The following is a 23,366-nucleotide window of genomic DNA, read 5'->3' on the forward strand; positions in this document are numbered from 1 at the left end:
AAGGCTCTGAGAAAGGAAATAAGTTAAATACAAAAGTGTTGTATGGATATAGCTGGACACTGTAATAAAAATATGGTAAGATTTAGATTTCCTATGATAAATTTTAACTTTGAATGCTTCTATTAATATAAATCAATAGAACTTCGCTTCAGTGGCATAAATTTATACCAGCAAATGCAATGATACCAATTAATACGTTTCTTAATTCAAAGAGCTTTGCCTTTAAATGCATTGGTTATAAAACTATGACTTCATCATGGAATGGAAAAAAAAAAGTGTTTCCCAGTCTTTAAATGACAGATTTGAAGTATAAGATGTTTAACAATACCAGAACCAAGGCCAGGTCCTTTTGTATTAAATGACTTCAGGTTATGGTATATTGTGTAAAACATGACAAAAGTTTTTGGTAATTATTTAACAAATGTCCATTCAATTGCAGCTCCCCCTTGCACACAGTAGCTGACACATTTAAATTACACATGCTGAAATCAATTAGCCCTTTAATCAGCACCAGTTTCTTAACTTCAACAGAGTTAAAACATTAAGCAGTGTTGCTTATAATTTGGATACTAGATGGAAAAACTGAACTTTGAAGTAATGCAAATGGGCATTTATAAAGTATCAGCCCACTCCCAAATTAAGTAGTTTTTCTACCTTCAATGATGTCATCTTCTTCTATGCCTTTGACAATTTTAGATTTGTAGTCTCGAAAAAACATGTACTTCAGTAGTCTTCTAAGCTTTTTCTATGAGAAAAAAAAATATTAGTTTGTATCATAAAGATTTATTTTTAATTTAGATTAAACTTATAACACAAATATGCAAATATATTATATGATACTCAGTAAATATATTTTTATAATGTTCATAATTCCTAATTCTGCAGAAAATCCATATATAGCAAGTACAACAAGGCGTTTATTTGAGCTCCTTGGTACCTTGTTTGCCAGCTGTGAGAAAGCAATGAGTTTCACTTTCAGAAAGCTGAAACTGAGGCTTCATTAGGGCACTCCAAAATATTTGCTTTGTTTGGAAATTCAAACCTACAAATGCATACTTCCATGAACTTTGATGTCCATATTACCCACTATTTCCAATATACCCTTACTGGTTGTGTCAGATAAAGTAATGACAACTGTTTTTCATGTTCTAGGGTTTTATTTATTTGGATATGTTTTTGGTCATTTGGTTTCACCGATTAAACAAGGAAAGAAAAACAAAAGTGGGGAAGAAAGGGAGTGGGAGGACAAGGCAAGGAGACAGAGGAAGAAGGAATAATGTTGATAAAAACAGCTAGTTTTTAAGAGTATTTGAATGATTCTGAAATTTGAAGAAAAAAAATGACTTTAATGTTCTTATAGAAAATTACTACTTTTAAATTATTCTACATATTTCACACAGAAAGCATGCCATACCTAAATTTGGAGATTTTAGTGAGATGCAGGAAGAATATTTAAGAGAAAAAGCACGACAGGATTTACTGACAATGTAGACAAAGAAAATGTAACGATTACACTGTCAAACATGACACCTGCATCTGCACTCTGCATAAATAGGAGGAAATTAGAGTAATTGTTTTTTATAGACATAAAAGGAATATAAAAGATAAGGATCAATCTTTATACTGTTATTAAGAAATTGTTTTGAGTTCTAATGTATATTACCCACTCCAAATGCTAGTGAAAAAAATCTACTTGCAATTGAAGTTACTGGAAAAAAATGAGAATTAATTAACTTATTATGCAATTATTATACTATGTAGAACAAAATACAGTTGCAGTACAGCTGTACTTTTTAATGAAGCTATTCATGAGCATGGATTCCTTTCATGTAGGTTAAGCAAACACTTTAAAACAAGATAAGGAGCTTACTATGTCAAATAAGAAAATGCTGTCTTATATATATATAAGACATATACCTTATCTTTGCGCATTAGGAACAGGAGATCTTCAGCAGAGATGACTCGAGCTCCTCTCAGCTGAGAAACTTCGGCTGCTTGCTGTAACTAAAATAAACAAATAAATTAGGATGGCTGTTTCTGTGTTAAAAAAAAAAAAAAAATCACTAGGTTTTTAAAATAAGTTCAGATAATATTTTTGCATGGCTGTACATAGCAAAATAAAGCTATGCACTTAAACACAAGCTGGGACTCTCAAAGGTGTCACTCACTCTGCTCTTGTTAGTGGGAAACGGAATAGCAATTTTACGAAAAGACTGAAAGACTTTTGACAAATCTCAAGCAAAAGCTTTTTTTGTTTATATTTAAAATGATCACTTTTGAAAAGCACTGCATTACTTTTTTTTTTTTTTTTATTTCCTTGAACCACATTAGCCCAGAAAATGAACATATAATTCTCTCAGGCAATGTAAAAATGCCAAATTCTTGCCATAGCACTTTATCTGCAACTGTTGAAGGATGGCTGATCCCTCTCACAATTTTTTAGAATAACAAATACTAATTTTAAACAGCTTACCTAAGTATTTTTGGAAAGAAACTCTATCTCATTTGACTTATCATTAGTACAAACCATACCCACATGAAGACGTTTTTAGGCATACTCTTATTTCATTTGAGAGAAAGCAAATGAATTGATAGGAACCACTGACTCTATTAAAATAATTGAAAAAACACCTATTGAGCAGATCCAGCCATTCAGATATGAAAAAGGTAAATTTAAAATGGGATTGAACAATGAATGCCCCCAAATTTTATGAGTGGCAGCAAAACGAGTGTGAAGCAAAGAACTGTCCTCACCTCTATCGTGACGGTCAGAATGGCAATGATTCTCAAGGCCCCAAACTGCTCAAATTGTGGTATAAAGGGCAAAAATCCATTTGGAAGGGACTGAACACATCAGCCTTGGACTCAGCTTTCAGTAGGTACAGGGCTGGTGACTTAGAGGAAGGTGGGCTCGCTTACACACAAACATATCACATCAGCGCAATCCAAGACTAGAAACCAAACTTGCACAAGCTGATGCTTATCAAAGTGCTGGGCTAAGGAGGTCAAACCCAAACTGGAAGAGAAGTCAATGGGATTTGCTCCTTCCCTATCCTTTGGTGCTAACTCAGGATGGTGCCGTAGAGTAGGTGCGCTAGAAAGGATGCCTCACACCATGGAATTCACCTTTTCCTCTAGGTTTAAAAACATTGTGCAAAAGGTTGGAATTGGTCATTTCTTTGCTCTTGTCCCTGTTAACCATCTGATGGATGGACTTGTGATCCCAGTACAAAAGCTATCAAAAAGAGACATCTTAAATTCTTGATATTAAAACTCATACACACCTGTAACATGATCAGTAAACAGAAAATTCATTTATTTTCAAATATCTCTATAGTCTTCTTTCAGAAATGCATGAATGCACCTGAAAATAATTTAAAGAAATCCTACCCCTCGTACTCACACTAGCAATGGTTTCACTCAGTATCACTGGCTGAATAAGTATATTATTAATCTGAGCTCCCATGCTGCTATGGCTTGAAATAGGCCTATTCAGAAGTTAAAAAGATCAACAAAAACAGTAGCTGTTTCTAATATCCAAAAGGAGGAGAGGGGGGGAAAGATTTTGTTTTTGGCAAGTGTTCAGTGGGCAAAAGATTCAGTCCATAAATCATAATACTGGACTACATTAATTTTTTTTCCACACTAATCGTATGCATAGAAAATGTGAACTGTATCTAGTATGCACAACACAAAACATACTGCAGGAAGAGTTTCAGATTTTCCCCTTGAAACACTGTTGGCCCTTGCAGTCACAAAGACCAGAGAGATTTCAGGAATTCAGAAGTCACAGTAATATAATCTTACTTGAAACTCACTTGAAAAATGTAAGAATGTGAAAAATGATAGTTCTATTTTTTGGCATATGCAAAACTGTTTCTTATTCTGATTAGTTTGAGGGTACACAGGCTACTTATATTTCTAAAATAAAATATAAAGAGTTGGATAAAAATAAATTTTCCAAGAATGAGACAATATTCTTCTCTGGTGTAAATCTATTGCAGTTAACGGATTTATGCCAAGGCTGACTTTGGTTCCACTAAGCTTAAAAGAATTATAAAAACTGACCTTGGCATAGTGATAACACAACACAACTCTTCCCAATATCAGATAAAACAATGGCAGAAATAGCCACCATCAAAGTATGTTCTACTTTCCTAATGCATGGGGCTTTAAACTAATGGTTTAAACTGAAAGAGGGGAGGTTTAGATTGGATATAAGGAAGGAGGGTGGTGAGTTCCCGTCACGGCTGCCTCAAGGAGCTGTGGGTGCCCCATCCCTGGCAATGCCCAAGGCCAGGCTGGATGGGGCTGGGGGCAGCCTGGGCTGGTGGGAGGTGTCTCTGCCATGGCAGGGGTTGGGACTGGATGGCCTTCAAGGTCCCTTCCAACCCAAACCATTCTGCAGTTCTATAATTCTATATACGACCATATTACAAGACATTAATTTTCTTGTTATATAATTCGTAACAGTTAATTTCTCCATGCAGCTGAAATACCTTATTTTTCCAAATGATAAATACTTGACAATGTCATTTAAAGCAAAGATCGTGTGCAAGCTACTGGCAGGAATTCCCAGTGAAGTAAGGGGGATTAAGGATAGGAGGCCAAATTCACGTCCCATTTGCATCTAAGTAAATCCTGAATAACACTGTTTATTTTAATGGAGTTATTCTGGGCTAAACACAAGATCAAAATCTGGAATAATATTCTCAGTTTCTACCAAAACAATGAAAACTTTATTCTCACATTACCTTGACTTTTGCATCTATTTTATTTTAAGTAATGAACCCACAGCATTTAATTTCTTTGGCTTAAAGAAAGCAAAATAGGAAAATAATTACTTCCTGTACAGTTATAAAATATGGATTATTTATCCAAACAGACCATAATGAGTTCTGCATTGGTACACATATTTATCTGGGAAACCAGGATACGCTCAGGTAAATATGTATCCAGGCAATTAAAAAAAAATTACGTACCACACAGTCTAGGTTGGGGGGAAGATGTATTTATAGTTTTAACACACACATAATTGACTCATTCAAACCACAACATGAGTGCTTGGCTATAATTAGTATTATAACAAACTGTCTTATTTGACTGTCCCGGAGTTGCCATTAATATGCAATAAGCCCCGATTCCTTAATTTCCGGAGCTGAAGGCCTCATTGAGTCATTACCGCGGCTGTGTTATGTGATGAAGGGGGACTTGAGGAAGCTGCACCAAAGAAATGATCCACCTCAGAGCACTTGAGCATTCAGCATCACAGGAAAGCAATTTTCAGCTATACGACCTTGATGTCCATAGGTCTTTGGCTTGTGGCTGCAGTGGAAGCACTGCGGGCTCCTCCTTCAAGAGCAGTAGGTCTACTGCCAGGGACTCCAAAAGATTCTCTCAGGGCTGAGGGAACTTTCCCCACATGCTGTTACAGCCACCCTTCTGGAACAGCAGCAGTGGAGACATGGCAAGAAGGTCCCACAAGTCTCCTTCTTCGAGCCTCAGCTCTACTGAGTACCAGTCCCAGAATATGGGGCAGCAGCAGTTCCACCACACTCTGTGGCTTTTGCTAAATTCTGTAATGACTAACATTATTTAGTCCAGAAAATACCTTATTTTGGATTATCTTAAAGAAGAGTAAGCAATCCAAATCTCTTAGTTTCTTAAAGAAAAGCAAGCTAAACTTCCCAATACCAGCAAACAATATTTCAGACCCCAGAGTCTGAATTTATTTTTTATTACAGCCAAATTATGAACCCCTAAAAGTGAAGTTTAAATAACGGAAGTGTTGAAATGACTTTCACTATAGGAGCACAAATAGCTCTGTTAATAATTAGGAGTTTATGAAAAATAAGTGTATTTTACAATTTTTCACATTACAAAGAAAGTAGTATATACAGTAACTATATTTTAAAGTCTAAGAAGAAATGGCAGGGGAATAATATTTTAAAATGTAATCACTGGTTTAATGACTTTATGAAGTTAACTTTCTTGGCAGGATGAACTGAAGTATGTTAACAGTCACCTTACGGCTATTTTCTTTTTGCAACTTTTGCAAATTATAGATTTGTTGAAAGGAGCATTCATTCTCCTATGACAGAAGCACAGTTACTTCAATGGCGCTGTCTGCTTTTTCTCCTAATTATTTTTTCTTCCCCTACCTCCAAAGTCAACAATCACTGATACTTCTACAAAAACGTCTTGATGGACAAACAGACAAAAAGCTGGAAAACAAACACACTACATTGTGACATAATCCTTCCAGTTAATTTGTAGAATGGAGACGAAATGGTAATGTTTGCATGCCTTCAAGCTGCTGAGAGCCAAGAATAATGCTTCAAGAGCTATGATTTTGTTTTTATTATAGAGGAAAATTAGAACATAGTTCACCTGGCTGAAAATTTCTCTGAGGCAGGAAGGTTGTTTTGTTATTAAATGTGCATTTAAATGCCTTTTTTTTTTTTTCCCTAATCTTTTCTATATCAAAAGTATGCAACTATAAAAATACCAATAGAAATTCTGAGTTTACGTATAGTGCTGTAAATGTATTCTAAGCCAAATGTCCCAATACCTCTTTGAAAGTAATTAAACATATGATTAAAATTTTTCACTTAAATATTTCCCTATAACATCTCACATACATCTAGCTCTGACACCTGACCCTCTAATCCTGACATACACAGGAAAAACACAAACTCTGTTCCCCAAGGTCAGTGTAGGGACAAGCTTTCTGCACTTCACGCATCCTGAGAGGGTAATCACGTTACGGAGTCTATTAGAGCACTCTACAAGGCAATGATTTAGGATCACCATTCAAGGGTTAAACAGCATGACTAAATCACCTCAAGCTGTCTAAAGCATAAAACCATCACCTGCACATGAAAAGACTATCAATTCTGTCATCCTTAGGTATGTTTTCAGGTCTAGGTATATTTTAATGAAGAGCATTTAATGCATCACCAGGTGACAATGGGAGACCTGAAGCAGATTAACCTTTGCATCCCATTTTGAGGCTTCAGCCTCAAAATTTTCAAAAAATCCCATTGTCTTACTTAGTACACAGTGAATTTTGGTATATATGGATCATGAGGGTAAGAAAATGTTAGTTCATATCCCATGACCATTCACTCCCTGAAATTCACAGAGAACTTTCTTTCAAGTGTGCCATTTGTTATGTTTGTTCCTTCAAAATCAGTTTATTGTTTAATATCTGAAGCACGCTCATCTGCCTCATCTTACCTTCTAGCAGGTGGCGATGGCTTTTGGCTTGCAGCGTTCAGGCAGCCCAAAGAGCTGGGAGCTGGAAATGCCAAAGGATCCCCAAAGGATCTCCAGCAACAAGCAGGTTGGACCTATTGTCTACAGGTCCAATACACAATGGTTGGTTTGACATTAAAGGTAACGAAAGGTATAAATCTAAAGTCAGGCAGTCTAACAGTCATGGGAGAAAACAGCCCTTTACTCAGTCGCCTTCAGATTGGTCAGTGTGAACTCCTGGACCTGTGAACTCCTGGACCTCTTAGCCATACTGCTGCTATCAGAAACTTCTGAAGAGTAGCATGATGAAGGAAAAGGTATTTTGTTGTTCTTCCCATTTGTTCAAATTAATCATCTAGTTTAATTTTGACATTACAATCTGTCTTCATTCTACTGACAACCCACATGCTTGTGTTTTGTTATATAAAAAGTTGGATTTTTTGTTGTTGTTTTTGTTTTCCTGCAGGTTTGTTTATTTATTTATGTTTGGACCTTGTTTTTGTACCTTGTTGTTTGAGCTGATGTTCTCCATGTGTCAAATATGATCCTTCTAAGCACATAAAAATAAAAGACAGAGACAAGAAAAATGTACACAGCTTTTAGAAATCTGCCCAGCCTCTGCCCATGGAATGGAGCAGACAGGAAAACACACTGTGCTGCAGGAGCTCACCTTTGTTGCACCATTTGTTGATACTCTGAACCATTTTTGTTTAAAAGATAAACAGGTACAATTATTAGAGGAATGATAACTTATTTTTAAAGTCCAATAGCCTAGGCTCTGCTACAGAAAGTGAAGATTTGAATCTATTAAAGACTGTATGATTATAAGACTAATATTAAGTAGATTGAATATGGAAATGAAATTTCCAAGTAAATGGTGAAATTAATACTGCTATTTGTAAAAGATGATCTTTAAAGCAGTCTTCTTTTTTTTTTTATAATTTTTTATTTAATCTCTGTTTCATAAATACTGTAAGCTCAGCTCCTCAAATTAGATCTTGCTGTTGCATTTTCTATCACACAGGGAAATAATTTAATGCATTTATGAACAATAACTACATTTCAACTTAAGTTTCAGGCATGACTTTTTCCTATTTTTCTTTCTTTCAATTCTGACTCCAAAATCAACATGTTGGGCCAGGATTTTATATCTATAATTTTTCTACCCTCCACGAAACAATAGAAGCTCTATTGCACACTTGATTTTTATAGTAGGCTGTACTGACCAAACTAAGTGAAATGATACAAACAGCATTAAAACTATAAAGTTTCTAAATGCAGAAAAGCATTTAGACTCATTGAATACAATTTTAATATGGTCAAATTATTCAGCAGCTACATAGGCTTTGCTAATTCAAAACTTGGTATCCTACTGGAGATGACCACTGCTGATGCTCTCTCACTGTTGTTGATAACAGCAGGAAAGAAAATAGACTTCGAAACCATTAATCTAGTGTGTTTTTTTGGTTGGTTGGTTGGTTGATTGGTTTTAATTATAGGAAAGAAAAAAATCAGCTTGAAAAATACCATCCAAGGAAAATGATGGTATAGTCTTCTGCAGAACCAGAGGCATTGCTGAGAAACAACTGTGAATCAAACTTGCCTATATCAAAACTAAATAAATACTGGTCCTTCTGAGGAAATTGCAATAAAACTTACTACATTTGGATTCAAACTTTCAGAACTAGTTGTTTAATTTTTATAGAAGTAAAGTATCTCTATAGCTATACCAAGTTGCGAATCTCAATTTTAAGTATTAATTCAATTTAAGCTACATCTTCCAATGCCTTTTTGCTATGAAATGTTATTTTTGAAAAATAAGAATGTGTAGTCTTTTTAGCAATAAATTCATTTGCTGTTCCTTTGGGGAAAACAAACAAACCAACAATTAGAATTTACCCTTAAGAACTGGAGAAATTATTAGTTTTCTGATATTTAGTGTATCAACTCAGACTTATTTCCTCTGTACCAATTATTTCTATTCCTTTTCTTTCTCCAATACTCCTGTAGTATGCAAACCAGCAGAGGTTTACATTATACCCACAGCTTCCTGTCCTTTGGTTTCAAATTCCAAAACAAACCACCATTCAGGATTATTGTTATGCAGTTTCCAATGCTGCAAGCAGAAAATGACTGTTCCCCGTTGATTGAGAGACCATCTAATATAAACAGGTTTCTTTCTCCCATTGCTGCAGATTAACATTTGTTTAAATATTGCATCCTTACATTGCTCACACAGGAAAATAATCATTGACTTATATTAGTTTCACCAGGACACTAAATAAATACTCTTCCTTTCCACATGACAGCAAATTGGAATCAGGCTTCACAGTTTGTCATTGGAAAAATAAGACATATATTTACCTATTCCAGGCACAGAGATAAAGTGGTCTTAGAACAAGCCTCAGGCTAATGAAAGAACTGCAAAGCAAGTAAGTCTATGAAGAGCTAGGCACCCATCACTGCTCTGAATATAGAGATGACAAGACCTTGATCCTCTGGCAAAACCGATAGCAAAGTCAGAAAAAAAAAATCTCTTCAAACACCTCAAAATGAAGGACAAAAACATACTTTAAAAAATTAATCCCATAAAGCACATAAATAAGACACTGTTTGGAAAATCTAGACTAGCAGACAGAAGGGGGAAAAAAGGGATTCAGGTTCAATAAAAAATGCAAAATGGCAACTTTTCCTATTAGAAAACTCTAAATTTTTTCACAGCCCTGAAGAGACATGCTGTTACATTCTTACTTGGAAAAACTGTGTTATTGGTGGCAGACTGTAGGTGAAAAGATTTTACCTGAAATTATTCATATTGGTCTTTCTCCTTATTTTTATTCGCATCTGATCAAATGAATGTGTCCACCAAATAAAAGCCTATTAGCTTGAGTGGTGACTGCAACAGAATGTTACAGGACTGCTCTGATAAGCAGTGAGAAACATAATGCATGGTGATGGCTGCTGGTTTACAGGATTTTGAGTGTTTTGGACAAGTCTTACTAGGCCTAAGGTAAGTTATAGTGCCTGCAGAATTCTGACAGACATACAAATCTATATCGTGCATGATGTGCCCAAAATATCAAAAGAAAGGGAAAACAATAATAGAAAAAAAAAAAAAAAAAAAAAAAAAAAAAAAAAGATCATTTGATTTTAATGCTTTTCCAACTGCAAAACATATTTGGAGTACACATTATGGCACTAGATAAAGTCTTAGCCTGTTCTTCAATTTTAGGGAAAAACATTTGCCAATGGGGACACAGTATAATCAGAAGTATAATAAAATGTTTATGAGAAAGAGCAAGTTCTAAGATTTTTTTTCCTTTTTCATTTCAATAAATCTCCTTCAAGTTCATTTCAAAATAACTTTGAAATCCTAAATCTAGAGCATCTTTCTCCCAATAATCTAATCCAAGATAAAGAAAAAAATAGAGAGAAATTCATAAAAACAATAGGCGCAGTCCAAGGTAGATCTATTTTCATGTAAAAAATAAGAGGTAAGGAAGTTCCTTCTGTAGTTCTGTTTTGTTGTTTTGCTGTATTTTCCTTTTATTATTATTATTATTATTTTTACTTATATGAATTGTCACAGAATCACAAAATCTCCAGGTTGGAAGAGACCTCAAGATCATCGAGACCAACCTCTGACCTAATTCTCTAAGCTTTAAAAATCCAAGTTGTACAAATGATAACATGAACACAACAGATATTTCTCTTGGGAAGATGAAAGAAACAAAAAAGAAGAGAGCTGTTGCTCAGAGAAAGAAAAGCAAGCAACACAAAGCAGCACAAATGTAAAATCTGAACAACAGATATTTGTGTCTGAAAAATGGCACTGATTTCCTAACTCTTATTTAATGTTCATTCTTTAATTAACATTCATCTCCCAAGGACATAAGTTTGAAAAGGCTGTTTCACATTACTTTTGCACCAAGAGAAGGAATCACTTTTAAGCCATGAAAAGGCTGGGGAAAAAAAAAATAAACATGCTTTCTGAACATAATTTCCTCTTTATTGCTACTGCAAAGTTATGAAATGAAATCTATTATTTAATTACATTGGATCAAGCAACAGGAAGAGAAGGGAGTGTTGGAGTCACAACATCCCTGTAAGAATAAATTACTACACTTCTCCTGCTAAAAGACAGTTTGAATGGATTGAAACTGTCCAAATGGTTAAAATTGAACTACTGGGAGGTAAGAAGATCTTCTAACTAATGTACAAAAACCTACCAAATGCACTCTGAAACTCTTAACAGCAATACTGGTAACAATAGGATAAAGAAGTAGCAACATTTCTGCCAGACCATCAATAGTTTGAAAATGATTACATTTATTCAGATTCTCCCTAGAATCTGAAGATAGCTTAAAAACTATACAGTAGCGTCTGGGCCTACTTTGTTTTACATTTTGCATTGGAGATTTTTAGATAATCTATTATGAAAACTCCAAAATTTATCTGCTATTATTACCAATTTTTTATTAGCCATAAGGGATTTCCCTTAGCTGTGCTTCGGTAATGTTTACTAGATCCTTCAAATTAAATGCAACTGTTGGAGAAGTTAAAGCATTTTATTTCTTAAGTATGTTTTTGGCAATAAAAAAAAGGGAGGTCTTTAAACTATAATAAAATGATAAGCTGAATTCTAAAATGTTGGAACAGATAACTTGGCAATTGGTCCAGAGTCCACACTGAGATATGATCCTTTATATAATTTAATGCTATATTGATTTGCACGGAGCTGCTCTGAAATAACTTTTCATGGAAATACTCTTTTCTTCTCAAAACTAAAATATACTAAAATATGGTTGCACTTTACGGATAACAAGATATTTGAAGAACAATGGAAAATATCTTTGAAGTTGTTCAGGAAAGCTCCTCCTAAGTCTACAGGAATATGAGAGAAAGCAATTCTTTGAAGAAGCTACCCTGGAGGCAAAGGAGACTCATTTCATAGGCCCCCAGAGACTGGACTGACCTCTCAAGGCTGAAGGATGAGTAACATGAAGGGGGTGAGCATAAGCCATGACGATTTTGAGGAAAGATCCAGAGAGGTTTTGACAGGGCTAAAATAAACTATTGAAAATACTGTTTGCAAACATTTTCTAGATCAAAGATTTCTATGGTCTCCTCTGAGTACTGCATTTAGTCTGTGGCCTACTTCTAAACGTCTTCACAGAATCATAGAATGGTTTAGGTTGGAAGGGACCTTAAAGACCATCCAGTGTCAACCCCTCTGCCATGGGCAGGGACATTTCCCACCATATCAGGATGCCCAAGGCCTTGTCTAACCTGGTCTTGAACATCTCCCCATCCCCAGCTCCCTCAGCCTGTCTTCACAGCCCCTTGATCATTTTTGTGGCCCTCCTCTGGACCTGCTCTAACAGCTCCACATCCTTCTTGTGCTGGGGCCCCCAGACCTGGACGCAGTGGTCCAAGTGGGGCCTCACAAGGGCAGAGCAGAGGGGGACAATCCCCTCCTTCCACCTGCTGGACACACCTCTGGCGGTGTAGGCCAGGACACAGTTGGCCTTCTGGGCTGCAAGCACACACTGCTGGCTCATGTCGAGCTAGCCAATTAGCAGCTTTCCTGCACTGCTAATGAGTCTTGGAACCACAGAATCACAGATTCATTGACCTCCAAGATCATCTGGTCCAACCATCACCCTACTACCAATGTCACCCACTAAACCATGTCCCTAAGCACCAAGTCCAACCTTTCTTCTCTAGCAAAATGGGAAACACCTACAAAATAATGCACAACAACAATGACAAACTCTTCTGAGCTTTAACTTAAGAGTTTTTCCATATCTAACCTGGTATAAACTCCTAAGCAAAAACTATAAATATTTCCCAATACCTAGAGCTCTGAAATGCAGAGGTGATTTAGCAGACATGCAACCATAAAAACTGTGCCCAATATATTTCTTTTCTAATTTAGAGTAAGTGCACCAGCCTTATATCATATATAATCATAACTCTCAGTGACATTTAAACCAAAAACCAACTAAACATTTAAACTAAAAACCTGCAAACCTCCATAAAGCTTTACAAATAGTATCAGTCATTTTAATATAAAACTAAGAGACACTAACATAAACAATGTCAGCACAGTCACTAGTTTTCTGTGTAGAACCTGGACCTAGAATATTATAAAAGTAAATCCTTACATTCACAAGAAATCACTTTTCAAACAGTGGCTTTCTGTGGAGGAACAGGATCTGCAGCATGCAGTAAAACCATACTATTAGAGGTCAACAACTATAGGAATAAAGAACTGCCAAAAGTTAAGCTTAATTAACTTTGCAAGTCAAATTAAAAAGCAAAGCAAAAGAGTCTTCAGACATAAAACAGAATGAAGAAAGAAAGTAGATACTCTGTGCAGAATGAAATAGAGATGGAAAATCTAAACATGGCTCCAAAAAGGGCAAATATTTTCTCTGAGCATATGGAAGAACTGAGATTTTCACCATGGGACCAAAAGGTAAGACAACTCCAATGAGGGATATGGAAACAAATTATGTGTACTTAACAGAAGTAAAACTCAAAGATTTTATTGCACTCCAGTCATCAGCACTGGGCATCTCAGCCCTGGATGAATTGTAGATGAAACCAAAAGTCTGCTGGCATTAATATTCAAATAAATTACATAAACTTTGGGAAGCTAAAGGGAGAAAGTAATAATAGGCTGCTACCCACAGTTACTTGAGGGACAATTAGAAAGATGGTGGATCCAAACTCTTGTTGGTAGTTTCAGATGATACAATGAGGGGCAACAGCCAGAAAGTGCAGTTTGGAGTGATCGGGTAGGATGTTATGAAAGCCTTGTTCACAGGGAAGATAGTGCAGCAGTGCAGCAGGTAAGCAAGAGCTTCCAAATTCTTGGAGCTTCCAAAGCCTCCAAATTCATGGAGCTTGACAAGGCCATGGATGAGCAGATCTAGTAGTGCTGGTGACTGCGCCCCGCTGAGTGGATTGAATTAGATGTGTCCAGAGGTTGAACTGCTCCTTTCTCATCTGAATTTCATATATTCTTACAGATTTTTTTTTGACAAAAGAATTGCTTTTCTTCTGTTTATATAGGTTCCAGCACAACAGTCACCCTCCCTCCCATTTGGATTAGGGTTCCCTATCTTCTGCTAAACCAAAAGTACAATTGGTATCAAAAATATTGTGTCAACAAAGCAGAAGTGCAGAAACCCAGTCCTTGAGGCCTCTTCTGCAAGAGCCAGAGAACACAGGTGGAGACAACAAACTTCACCAGATCGCTGAGCCACTGCAACCCTCAGCTCAGAAATTCGGCTGCAACCAGCTCCCCATTGCCTATCAGTCACGAGGTAAGCACACAACAGCACTGCTAATATGGAGTAAAAGAAATAAAGTCTTCTCACCAGCAGCCCCCCTGTGCACCAAACAAGACATAGGACAAGATGAAATTTGCTAACTCCTTCACTAAGGATGAAAAAGCACATAAAAATAATGGGGCCGTTTGCAGCAAGTAATCTAGGCTGATGAATGGCATTTGTGTGTAAAACGAGTTGAGCGAGGTTGCTGGGGTTTCTTTTGATACAACTTGAATGAAAATCAGCTTCTATGATGGTGTAAGTATTCCCAGAGTAGATTCCTTAATTATTTGCAGCTTTGGTTCATTCAGATAAATAGGCTGTGCTAATATATGTTTGAGCTTCGTGTAGAAAAAAATAGTTATTCATTACAGATGTGAGTATCTCTGCTCTGTGTACTCAGCCACGTACTGCAGCTAATAATAAAACGCAGAGTGGTTGAGCTCATACCTCACAGTTAACTTTATAATTTCATCTAGCTAAGATTTGCCTTCTTAGAACGCTGTAAACTAAATCCTAAAGGCCTAACACAAGATTTTACAGAATGACTCCAGAATCAGGGCCTTTTTAATGGCCTCATGTAAACAGTGATATATAGTCCAGAGTTACCATTGTTAATAAACTTAAGATTGTTGGCTTTTTTTAAGATTCTCTTTAGATATATTTGCCTTTATATCTTACAGATGTAATAAACCATGATATATCAGCTAACGAATGAAAGAGGACATCTATCTCATGAGGAGGCAGCAATGAAGACTGTTTCTGCTTTTTACAGACACTTGAAGAGAAATCGGTGGTGAGGATGACGAGCTTGAGGCTCCCCACTGCAGGACAAATTTCAGGTTGTAAATAAACAGACAATACCACACAATGCATATACTGTACTGCCCTTTTCTAATCATCTCAGAAAACTTTACAGGGAAACACAGTAACATTATCCTTATTTTTCTAATTTAAAACATGAGATGCAGAAATAGAAGTTCATTTACCTAACGACGTATTACAGTTTTCTGATTCTGGTCATTCTTTCACTACTTGACTCCCTCCTGAGTGGTACCCACCAGAGAACACTTTTATCCACCTTTAGCCTTGTCTTCAGAGGCTATCCACATTTCAGGTGCCTCCCTCCAATTATCTTCAATCTAATCAGTAGGATTGCAATCTTTACAAATAATTCTTTAAATCACTCTGTTCACCTTTTGTTATCCTGATGATAACAAAAATAAATTCAGTCATATTTAAGATTCAGTCAGTCGATGAGCCTTGGATGTTTTGTGAAATGACATTTAATGTCAGGAATTAGATATAAAAAGATAATTTGGGGTGCATCTCACAGTGCACAGATTGTGCATTTGGGTGCCTCCCATTTCTCTCACGCCCTGTCAGTTGTAGAGGTTCAGGCTTCCACAGCCGATGCGAACAAAGAGACAATCACAAACAGAATTCACATTTCCCGTGTCTCAGTGAAACACATCATCTATTAAGCTATGCTACATGATACTCGCTTAAGATGTACATCAGGGTGTTTAGCGAATCCATATTTATTCTCCTGAACACTGTATTCAACAAAAGCAGCAGATCTATCTTCAAAGGAAGACTAAATGATTTTGTGTAGGATGACATTTGGCCAAACACGAAGTATGATAGAGTGTTGGAGCAGTAAAGTGAATTCCTTTGACGTAAATTTTACAGAAGACCAGGCACAGGATGAAGTAATCCCTACTAGTCTGAAAAGCTATAGCTTAGTTTCAGTGGAAATATATCCTTAAAGGATCAGGGGAATTTTGCTTATAGCTTCTCATAACTTTGAAAGGTGTTGTTTGTTGTTTTTTAAATTGAGTAGAAGTAGTGTTGTATGCCATCAACTACAGACCAAAGCAATGGGTCTGATGTTATTAGGAATATTATCTTTGAAGAAAAGTGGCAAATCCCTCATCTTGCTCATTAAAGAGCATCTTCTACTAATAGCATTCATTATCCATTCAATGCATACAGAAGTGTTTCTGACTTCAGAATACCAAGTATTAAAAGCAAGTCCATAGATATTACTTTCATTTTCAGGCTCTATCATTATGTCAGGAGTTTCCTGCAATCGAGCAATGCATTTGAACCCACACTTACCTAGTAGGAAGCAAATCCCTTCCTCTTGGCTGAGCTAAACACTGAAAAGATTTCCTGGCCTGGCCTTCCACTTTGTATGTATTTTCTGCATAATTATCTTATGCAGGTGTTGTTTCTGATAGATTTTGCTCTAGTGAGAGTTCACTTTTTTTTTTAATGTTGGTGTAGGTGGCAGTGTGTTGGAACAGCTATTTTATAACCATATGCCATAATTTCAGGTGCACCCTTCTCCTCATCTAAAAAAAGAAAAATAATGTGTCCCACAATTTACCTCTCTGTAAAGGAAAATTATCAAATAAAACCCACTGCAATGGGAGAATTGGTGAAAAAAAAAGAGCTCTTCTTTCTATTTTTATCCACCCTCTTTTCTTTCCTCGCCTGTGTTCCAACCTCCCAGCCAGTAGCTGCTTAAATAATGAGTACGGTTATAGGCAAAATGAGCAGCACGCTTCCCTCTAACCTCTGGACCACAACGTGAACCTGACCTAGCATACTACATTAAATCAGCATCTGATCTTTTGCTGCCACACACTTCACCAAATACCCTGGCTGTGGTTTGCTGCAGTTTGACATCCTTGCCAGCCTGTGCTCAGGAAAAGACCAGTGCAGCTTTAATTATTGCCCAAGCCTAAGCCAGGGTTGAGGTCATTGGTGAGGAAGTGTGGGAAATTTCTCATTTTAGTCAGCTGCATTTCTATCCCACACCTTTGTATAAACATAGTTCTTCTAGTTGCTAGTACAGTTTCCACAAAACACGAGATATTAATTTTCAAAAGGTCATCTGTGTTTTGCAGTCTCAAGGTTTTGTACAATCCTTTCCTCCATGTATCTCTTCCCATAGCAGAAATGCTGGCCAGTAAAATATGATCCCTATTCAAAATCATTCCTTAATTCCTTACCCCTGCTCCTTAAAGAAAATACAAAAAAAAAGCACAGCTGTGTGTGACTGGACTCATATGACAGCTTAATTTGAATTTTCTTTCATGTTTAAATATATATTTTTAATATTCTGAAACTCTTTACCTTTCAAAATGCACTATTAACTTTTCAAATGCAAATTTCACTATAAATCAGTTTCTCACTTATTTTTCTCTAATTATCTTTTGTTTTGCCATGTTCTGTGCCCAATTTTAGTATTAAAAAAAAAATAAAATATGTTTTTCTTTGAATAAAGGAGAAAAATGATCCAGTTGGTCATTTCCAGGTTAGCCAAAATGAAAATTAGTTTCTTATTTCAAAAAACTTACGGATATTTTAAAGTTCTCAAAATAATATAATTTTTGAAAAGGTAAATCTGCAGCGAAGAACTGCCATTAAAAGAAAACAAAACAAAACAAAACAAACGAACAAAAAAAAAAAAACACAAAAAACTGTTAAATTTAAATAGTAGGTTTTTAAATTAAATTTTCACTTTTTCCTGTTCTAACATTTTCTTTAAGAGGTTAGAAAATTGCCTCTTGTGTTTACAACTGCAAGTATGATTTTGATCACCATACTGATGGTGATAAAGCCCTTCATCCTTGAGGCAGAGAACACACTGCTAGCCAAGTACCACCGAAAACATAAATAGGAATGACTCCTACGATATCAAACATGGAAGCAGTTCAGACATTTGGTAATACGGATATGAAGAATAGCTATCTGAAATATCACATTGAAAACGTGTCAAGACTTAGGCATGGCCTAGAATTAAGAGACAGAGAAAAGCCAGGCAGAAGGCCCTAGGTCACAGGGAATATCACAGCAGCTTTCACAGAGTAAGGAGCTTGGTTTTGTCCTTCCTGAATTTCAGTGGATAAAGAAGGGAAACATGCCGCGATGCAGTAATGTGTAAATAGAGACTAGTTAAGAGTGGAAAGAGAAAAATTCAAAACACCAGTGTTGGGATGATATTGAATCCGTGAGAGCAGATGAGGCTGGAAAGCTCACTGATGAAAAGGAAATGGGATAAGAACAGAAATCTGTGGGATGCCTGAAGAAAGTAAGAAAATTCTGTTGAAAGATAACTTGAAATACATACTGGAGGTTGAGGAAAATTAGAAGAATATGGTGTTTCTCCTTGACTTGAACCCCCCCTCCTCCATTTCTATAATAAGATTTAGAAATGATGTAACTTCTGAGAGCAGAATCTCCTTATAGTTAGGGGACCAGAGATCAAAAGAATCTCAAAAACAGCTTTTCCCTCTAAATGTAAAAAGAAGAGCCATGTTTTCTATTGCTCATGCTTGCTAGCTGTCACAGGCTTGGTGTGTGTCATGATCAGTTGTCCTTTCTCTTACACAGGTCAAGGGGTAAGAGCAAGGCCATTCACTGAAATATGTATTTCTGATGGAAACTACCAACCTGGTCCCCTTCTTACATTATAATGGCCAAGGAGCTATGCTGAATATAAAGTTATATATTACCTTTATCTTCTGTTTGAGCTAGTACACAGGCAAACTGTTTTGCACCTGCAGCTTTTATAAGGCAGGAGTGGGATTTTAAAAGAGCTGCTGAAGTGACTGCACGCTTTATGTGTGAGAGCCAGCATGTGCTCTACATACTTACATTTGCTTAACAAATCATTATCAGCCAAATTAAACCGAAGTGTGAAATATGGCACTCTGAAAAATGACATACACCACTTTTGCGCAGTGGTGGAAAGAATAAGTACAAGGAAAGAGAGAAAAACCTCTCGCATCATTCAGTGGACTTCGAGCTTTAAAAGACCAACCTTAGAGCTAGATGCACACGTGAAAATGGATTCTGTCAGAGAAGCAACCGTATCTCCAAAGTAACACCTACCTCCTTCAGTCACCCAGTGAGTGGGTTTAAGTGCCTCCATCTCTTAAGCTGTTCAGATTCTTCTTGGAGGTCTGGACATTTTCCTGGTCTTTTAGTATTACTGGTTCTATTCTTGACCTTCTTGGTCATATTGGTGGTAGGGGGACGAGATGATCTTGGATGTCTTTTCCAACCTTTATGATTCTATGATTTTATGATTCTTCTGTCCAGAATTCACTACAAGAGAGAGCTCTCTCCAGGGCACATGAATAACACACACAGGAGGACTGCTTAGAAGCACAGGTATCACACCTATCTATGTACCTTTGGGCTTACAATATCCTGGTAATGTGCAAAGCCCAAGAGCCTTGCTAGGAGAGTGCATAAACTGCCAAACTGGAGCAGATTCGCAACCATGCATAAGGTAAAATGAAAATGGGAAATAGTAAAATAGAAACCAGCAAGGGCCAAATGAAGCACAGGCTGAGTTTGCCACCAAATGAAACCAACCGTCACTGCTGATGGCAAAAACCTGACCATCAGGGCATGGGCAATCCTTTTCACTCTCTTTTTGAAGGACTCCTTCAAGAAACAAACTTTTGTTTTGCTTTGTTTGGAAGCACATCACATGTGAACAACCAAGCTCTGGAAGGCTGAGGACACGGTCCCTCTCACTCTGATTGGCCAATAGACACTGAAATCTTCATAAAAAGTGAGATAGATCACATAGGAGAAAATCAACAAGGGAGAATTGGACTGTGATCTCACCTAGGAGAGCAAAAGCTCTCTCCCTTAAATTCCGTTGTATGAATCAAGCAGAAACTTGAATTATCAACCAGGAGGTATGCTAGGCAACTATGCACACCACTGATGCCCGTGGCAGGTGAGGTTCTCTTCTGTATTCAAAGAGAACTTCAAGGTGTTTTAATCTCATTCAAATCCAGAACAGATTTCTTTTCAAGCCTTAACAATATTTACATATATATCAATAATTATTATTCCAAAATTCACATACCATAAGCTTTAGGCCTGATAATTGCTAAATTTCAGTGGAAACATGGATTAATTCACTTCTCTAAGGTTATTTCCAGATAAGAAATAACTTTCCTACAGTATGCTTAGTCAAAATGCAGATATTAAAGGTATTGCAATATATATATATTTTTTTTTTCTGCTGAGGTTTAAAACTCAGGCCTGGAAGAAATGAAAAACTAATTTTTTGCTGTTAATGCAATGACATATACAGGCACTCAGTCAGTGATGTACATACACGCAGTTACATCTGATGTTCTTCTGCACCATCTTTTCCCATCAAGCACCATCAAATGCACATCCTGCAAATTCTATACTCACAATAAATGACACCCGTAGATGTGCATTTCCTGGATCCCTCAATCCATCTACATGGGTTGGAAAGTTCTCAAAAATCTTCCTTGGGTTCTTAGAAATTACTGCCTTCTTCAGCTTTATTACCTCAAGGCCTTTGCCACCTCTAGACACAGAGATGTGAATGATGAATCACCAAATTCACAGCCCAGAAAGGATTACCTGTCATCTGTTAAAATTACAGGCTACGGAGGTAAGGATGTCTGTCTGCAGGCTTGGCGCGCTTCCTTTAAAACACTTGAGATAAAGTGCAGCAGAAATGGCTCACTACTTTACTGGAATTAAGAAAAAAAAAAAAAAGTGTTTATGGTAAATGTTTAAAACTGATCATTTTTAAGAATGATAAGCATCTTTATTTTGTAGAATAAAATGTTGCTCTCATAAGAAGTGTTTTGCAATACCTGAGAAAAATCTGCCACCAGATGTGGTTGATTGGCCTTATGAAAAACTGTATTTGCACATGCCAGTGGATAATTGTTTGGAATTCAGAAGCGAAGTCTACAAAGTTTCCATCTAGGCTGGAAATCAAACAGAATTTCCCCTACAGTTTCTCCTAAAAGCTTTCCCTAGCAGCTGTATGTAACATGGGGCACATGAAATGAGAAGGGAAATAATTTTTTTTTTTCTTATGTTCTCTGCCCCCCCAAGAGCAGCCATCTGAGTGGAATATATGAAAAGTGTGGTGGGAGAGACATATTAGGTGTCCCCTCCTGCCTGGATGTTTAATCGTAGAATATATATAATTTTTACTTATAGTTTAAGATGTAGAAAGCATCCTCCCTGCAGACTTAGAAACGCAGCTCAGAGGCATTGGGTAATCTGTGAGCATCAATGCAATCGATAAATAACAAAGCCCAAAACTCAGGAAATTGATTCTTTCTCCATACGTACAAGACACAGCATTGTCTCATCAGCAGTGGAACAAAAATCAGAACATCTTTCCCTGTGATTTGTCATCCTATCCTGAGTATCCTGAGGGATTATCAGAATAGACAGCAGAAGGCCAAGGACAAAATTGTTCAAGATCTCAGCTATTTAATGGAGGGAAAAAAGATGGTCAGTTGACAAGGGAAAAGAACCAGCTATTGTTCTCATGATGAAAGATGCACTTCAATAGGCAGGCAAGTTGTCTCCACCCTCCCATTATAGTTCAAATAGTTTTGTTGGTGGCTCTTTTATGAGAATTCAATTGTTACAGATATATCTATCTTCTAAGGACAAATAAAGTGGTAAACCCTTACCTTAAGAATTTTAAATCTGAGAATTGTATCTCTTAACAGAGCATGCTGAGATAAGAACAATGTCTTTGCATCAGCTGACACTCCGTTAAGCACCTTGAGGGATCAGACTGTCCATGAAGCCAGAAGTAATGAAAAGGCATACTGGGAAGGAGGGAGATCGTAACAGGAAAGTTCACAAAGGAGGAAAAAGTTACAAAAAACAAGCTACAGTGGTGTAGAAACATGGCATACGTGTGATATCTTTAGCCTCTTGGCACCTGCAAAGATTAGATTTTCAATTAAAATTATTCATTTTAATTAGCAGCTGTGATTTATGTGTGGTTTTCTTTGAAAAACATACTGAGCAATGACTCTAGATTATTCAGTCCAATTTATCTGTGATATATCTAGCTCACACTTCAGGAAGAAACAAATAAAAATGCCCTGTGAATTAAGAAATAAGATAACCCCTTCACAAGTCAAGAATTATATGAAAGTCATGTACATAAATAAAGCATTAGTATTTTAATATAATTTTCAGTGTGACAGTGAGCAGAACCATCATGGACATATCCTAATACAGTTTAAAAAGATTTGATTAACAACATTTTTGCTTAATCTCAAATTAATTCAGCTTTTAACAAGTTTGTAACCATGGCATCTTTAAAAAAAGGCATCCATTGACCCAAGCTGTTAAATTCAGAGTTATAATCCAAAACCAATTGTGCCTTAGCCAGCTTTCTATCAGCTGAGTCTTTTGTTTGGCAAAGACTCAAGTCAAAATGAAGGGAATTCATTGGGGTGATAATTTGCTGCACGAGCACCTATAGGGTTGTTAAAATAAAGGTGCTGCGCCATATGCAGGTGTTCCAACATTCTTAAACAGTTCTTCCAGTATCCCCAATGCACTTGCAATTACAAAGTAAGCAAACTTGGTAACAGCAATTCTTCATTTAGCATTTAGCTTGGAGCCCCGTCTGGCAAACACCACAGATTCCTGGTTTAAAGCACATCCCTTCTGTTCAAATGATGATGATGTACTATAAGTAGTTGCATTAAGGTCTCGGTCAAGTAAATTACTCCGGCTTCAAACTGTCAAGTAAACTTTGCAGCTTTGCACTTCATATAGTGCAGTTTGTGATAAAGACACTGGAGCCTCAGGCTGCTGGTTTTGGCCATAAAATCTCCAATTGAAGCAATCATCCAGCTCACTGTGTGATGGGGGAGTATCTTTTACACAGCAGAGACACACAGTTGGTGAACTGATACAGTTCCAAAC

At 36.7% G+C, this 23,366-nt stretch overlaps 1 protein-coding gene across 5 annotated transcripts in view; it reads right to left on the reverse strand.

Annotated features, from left to right (window-relative positions):
• The window catches only part of SUPT3H (SPT3 homolog, SAGA and STAGA complex component), a 277,832-nt gene that overhangs the window by 90,156 nt on the left and 164,310 nt on the right, over window positions 1-23,366 (reverse strand). For 4 of the 5 annotated variants that reach the window (XM_084513420.1, XM_084513421.1, XM_084513419.1 and 1 more), the window contains 2 exons: window positions 1,918-2,004; window positions 655-745 (listed from right to left, as the gene is read on the reverse strand). In XM_084513420.1, coding sequence (XP_084369546.1) covers window positions 655-745; window positions 1,918-2,004 — 178 coding nt within the window. Of the gene's footprint in view, window positions 1-654; window positions 746-1,917; window positions 2,005-21,029; window positions 21,051-23,366 lie in introns of those variants that run through there. The other variant, XM_084513422.1, reaches the window with a different exon arrangement.

Source organism: Aythya ferina, assembly GCF_964211825.1.
Source record: "Aythya ferina genome assembly, chromosome: 3".
NCBI lineage: Eukaryota > Metazoa > Chordata > Aves > Anseriformes > Anatidae > Aythya > Aythya ferina.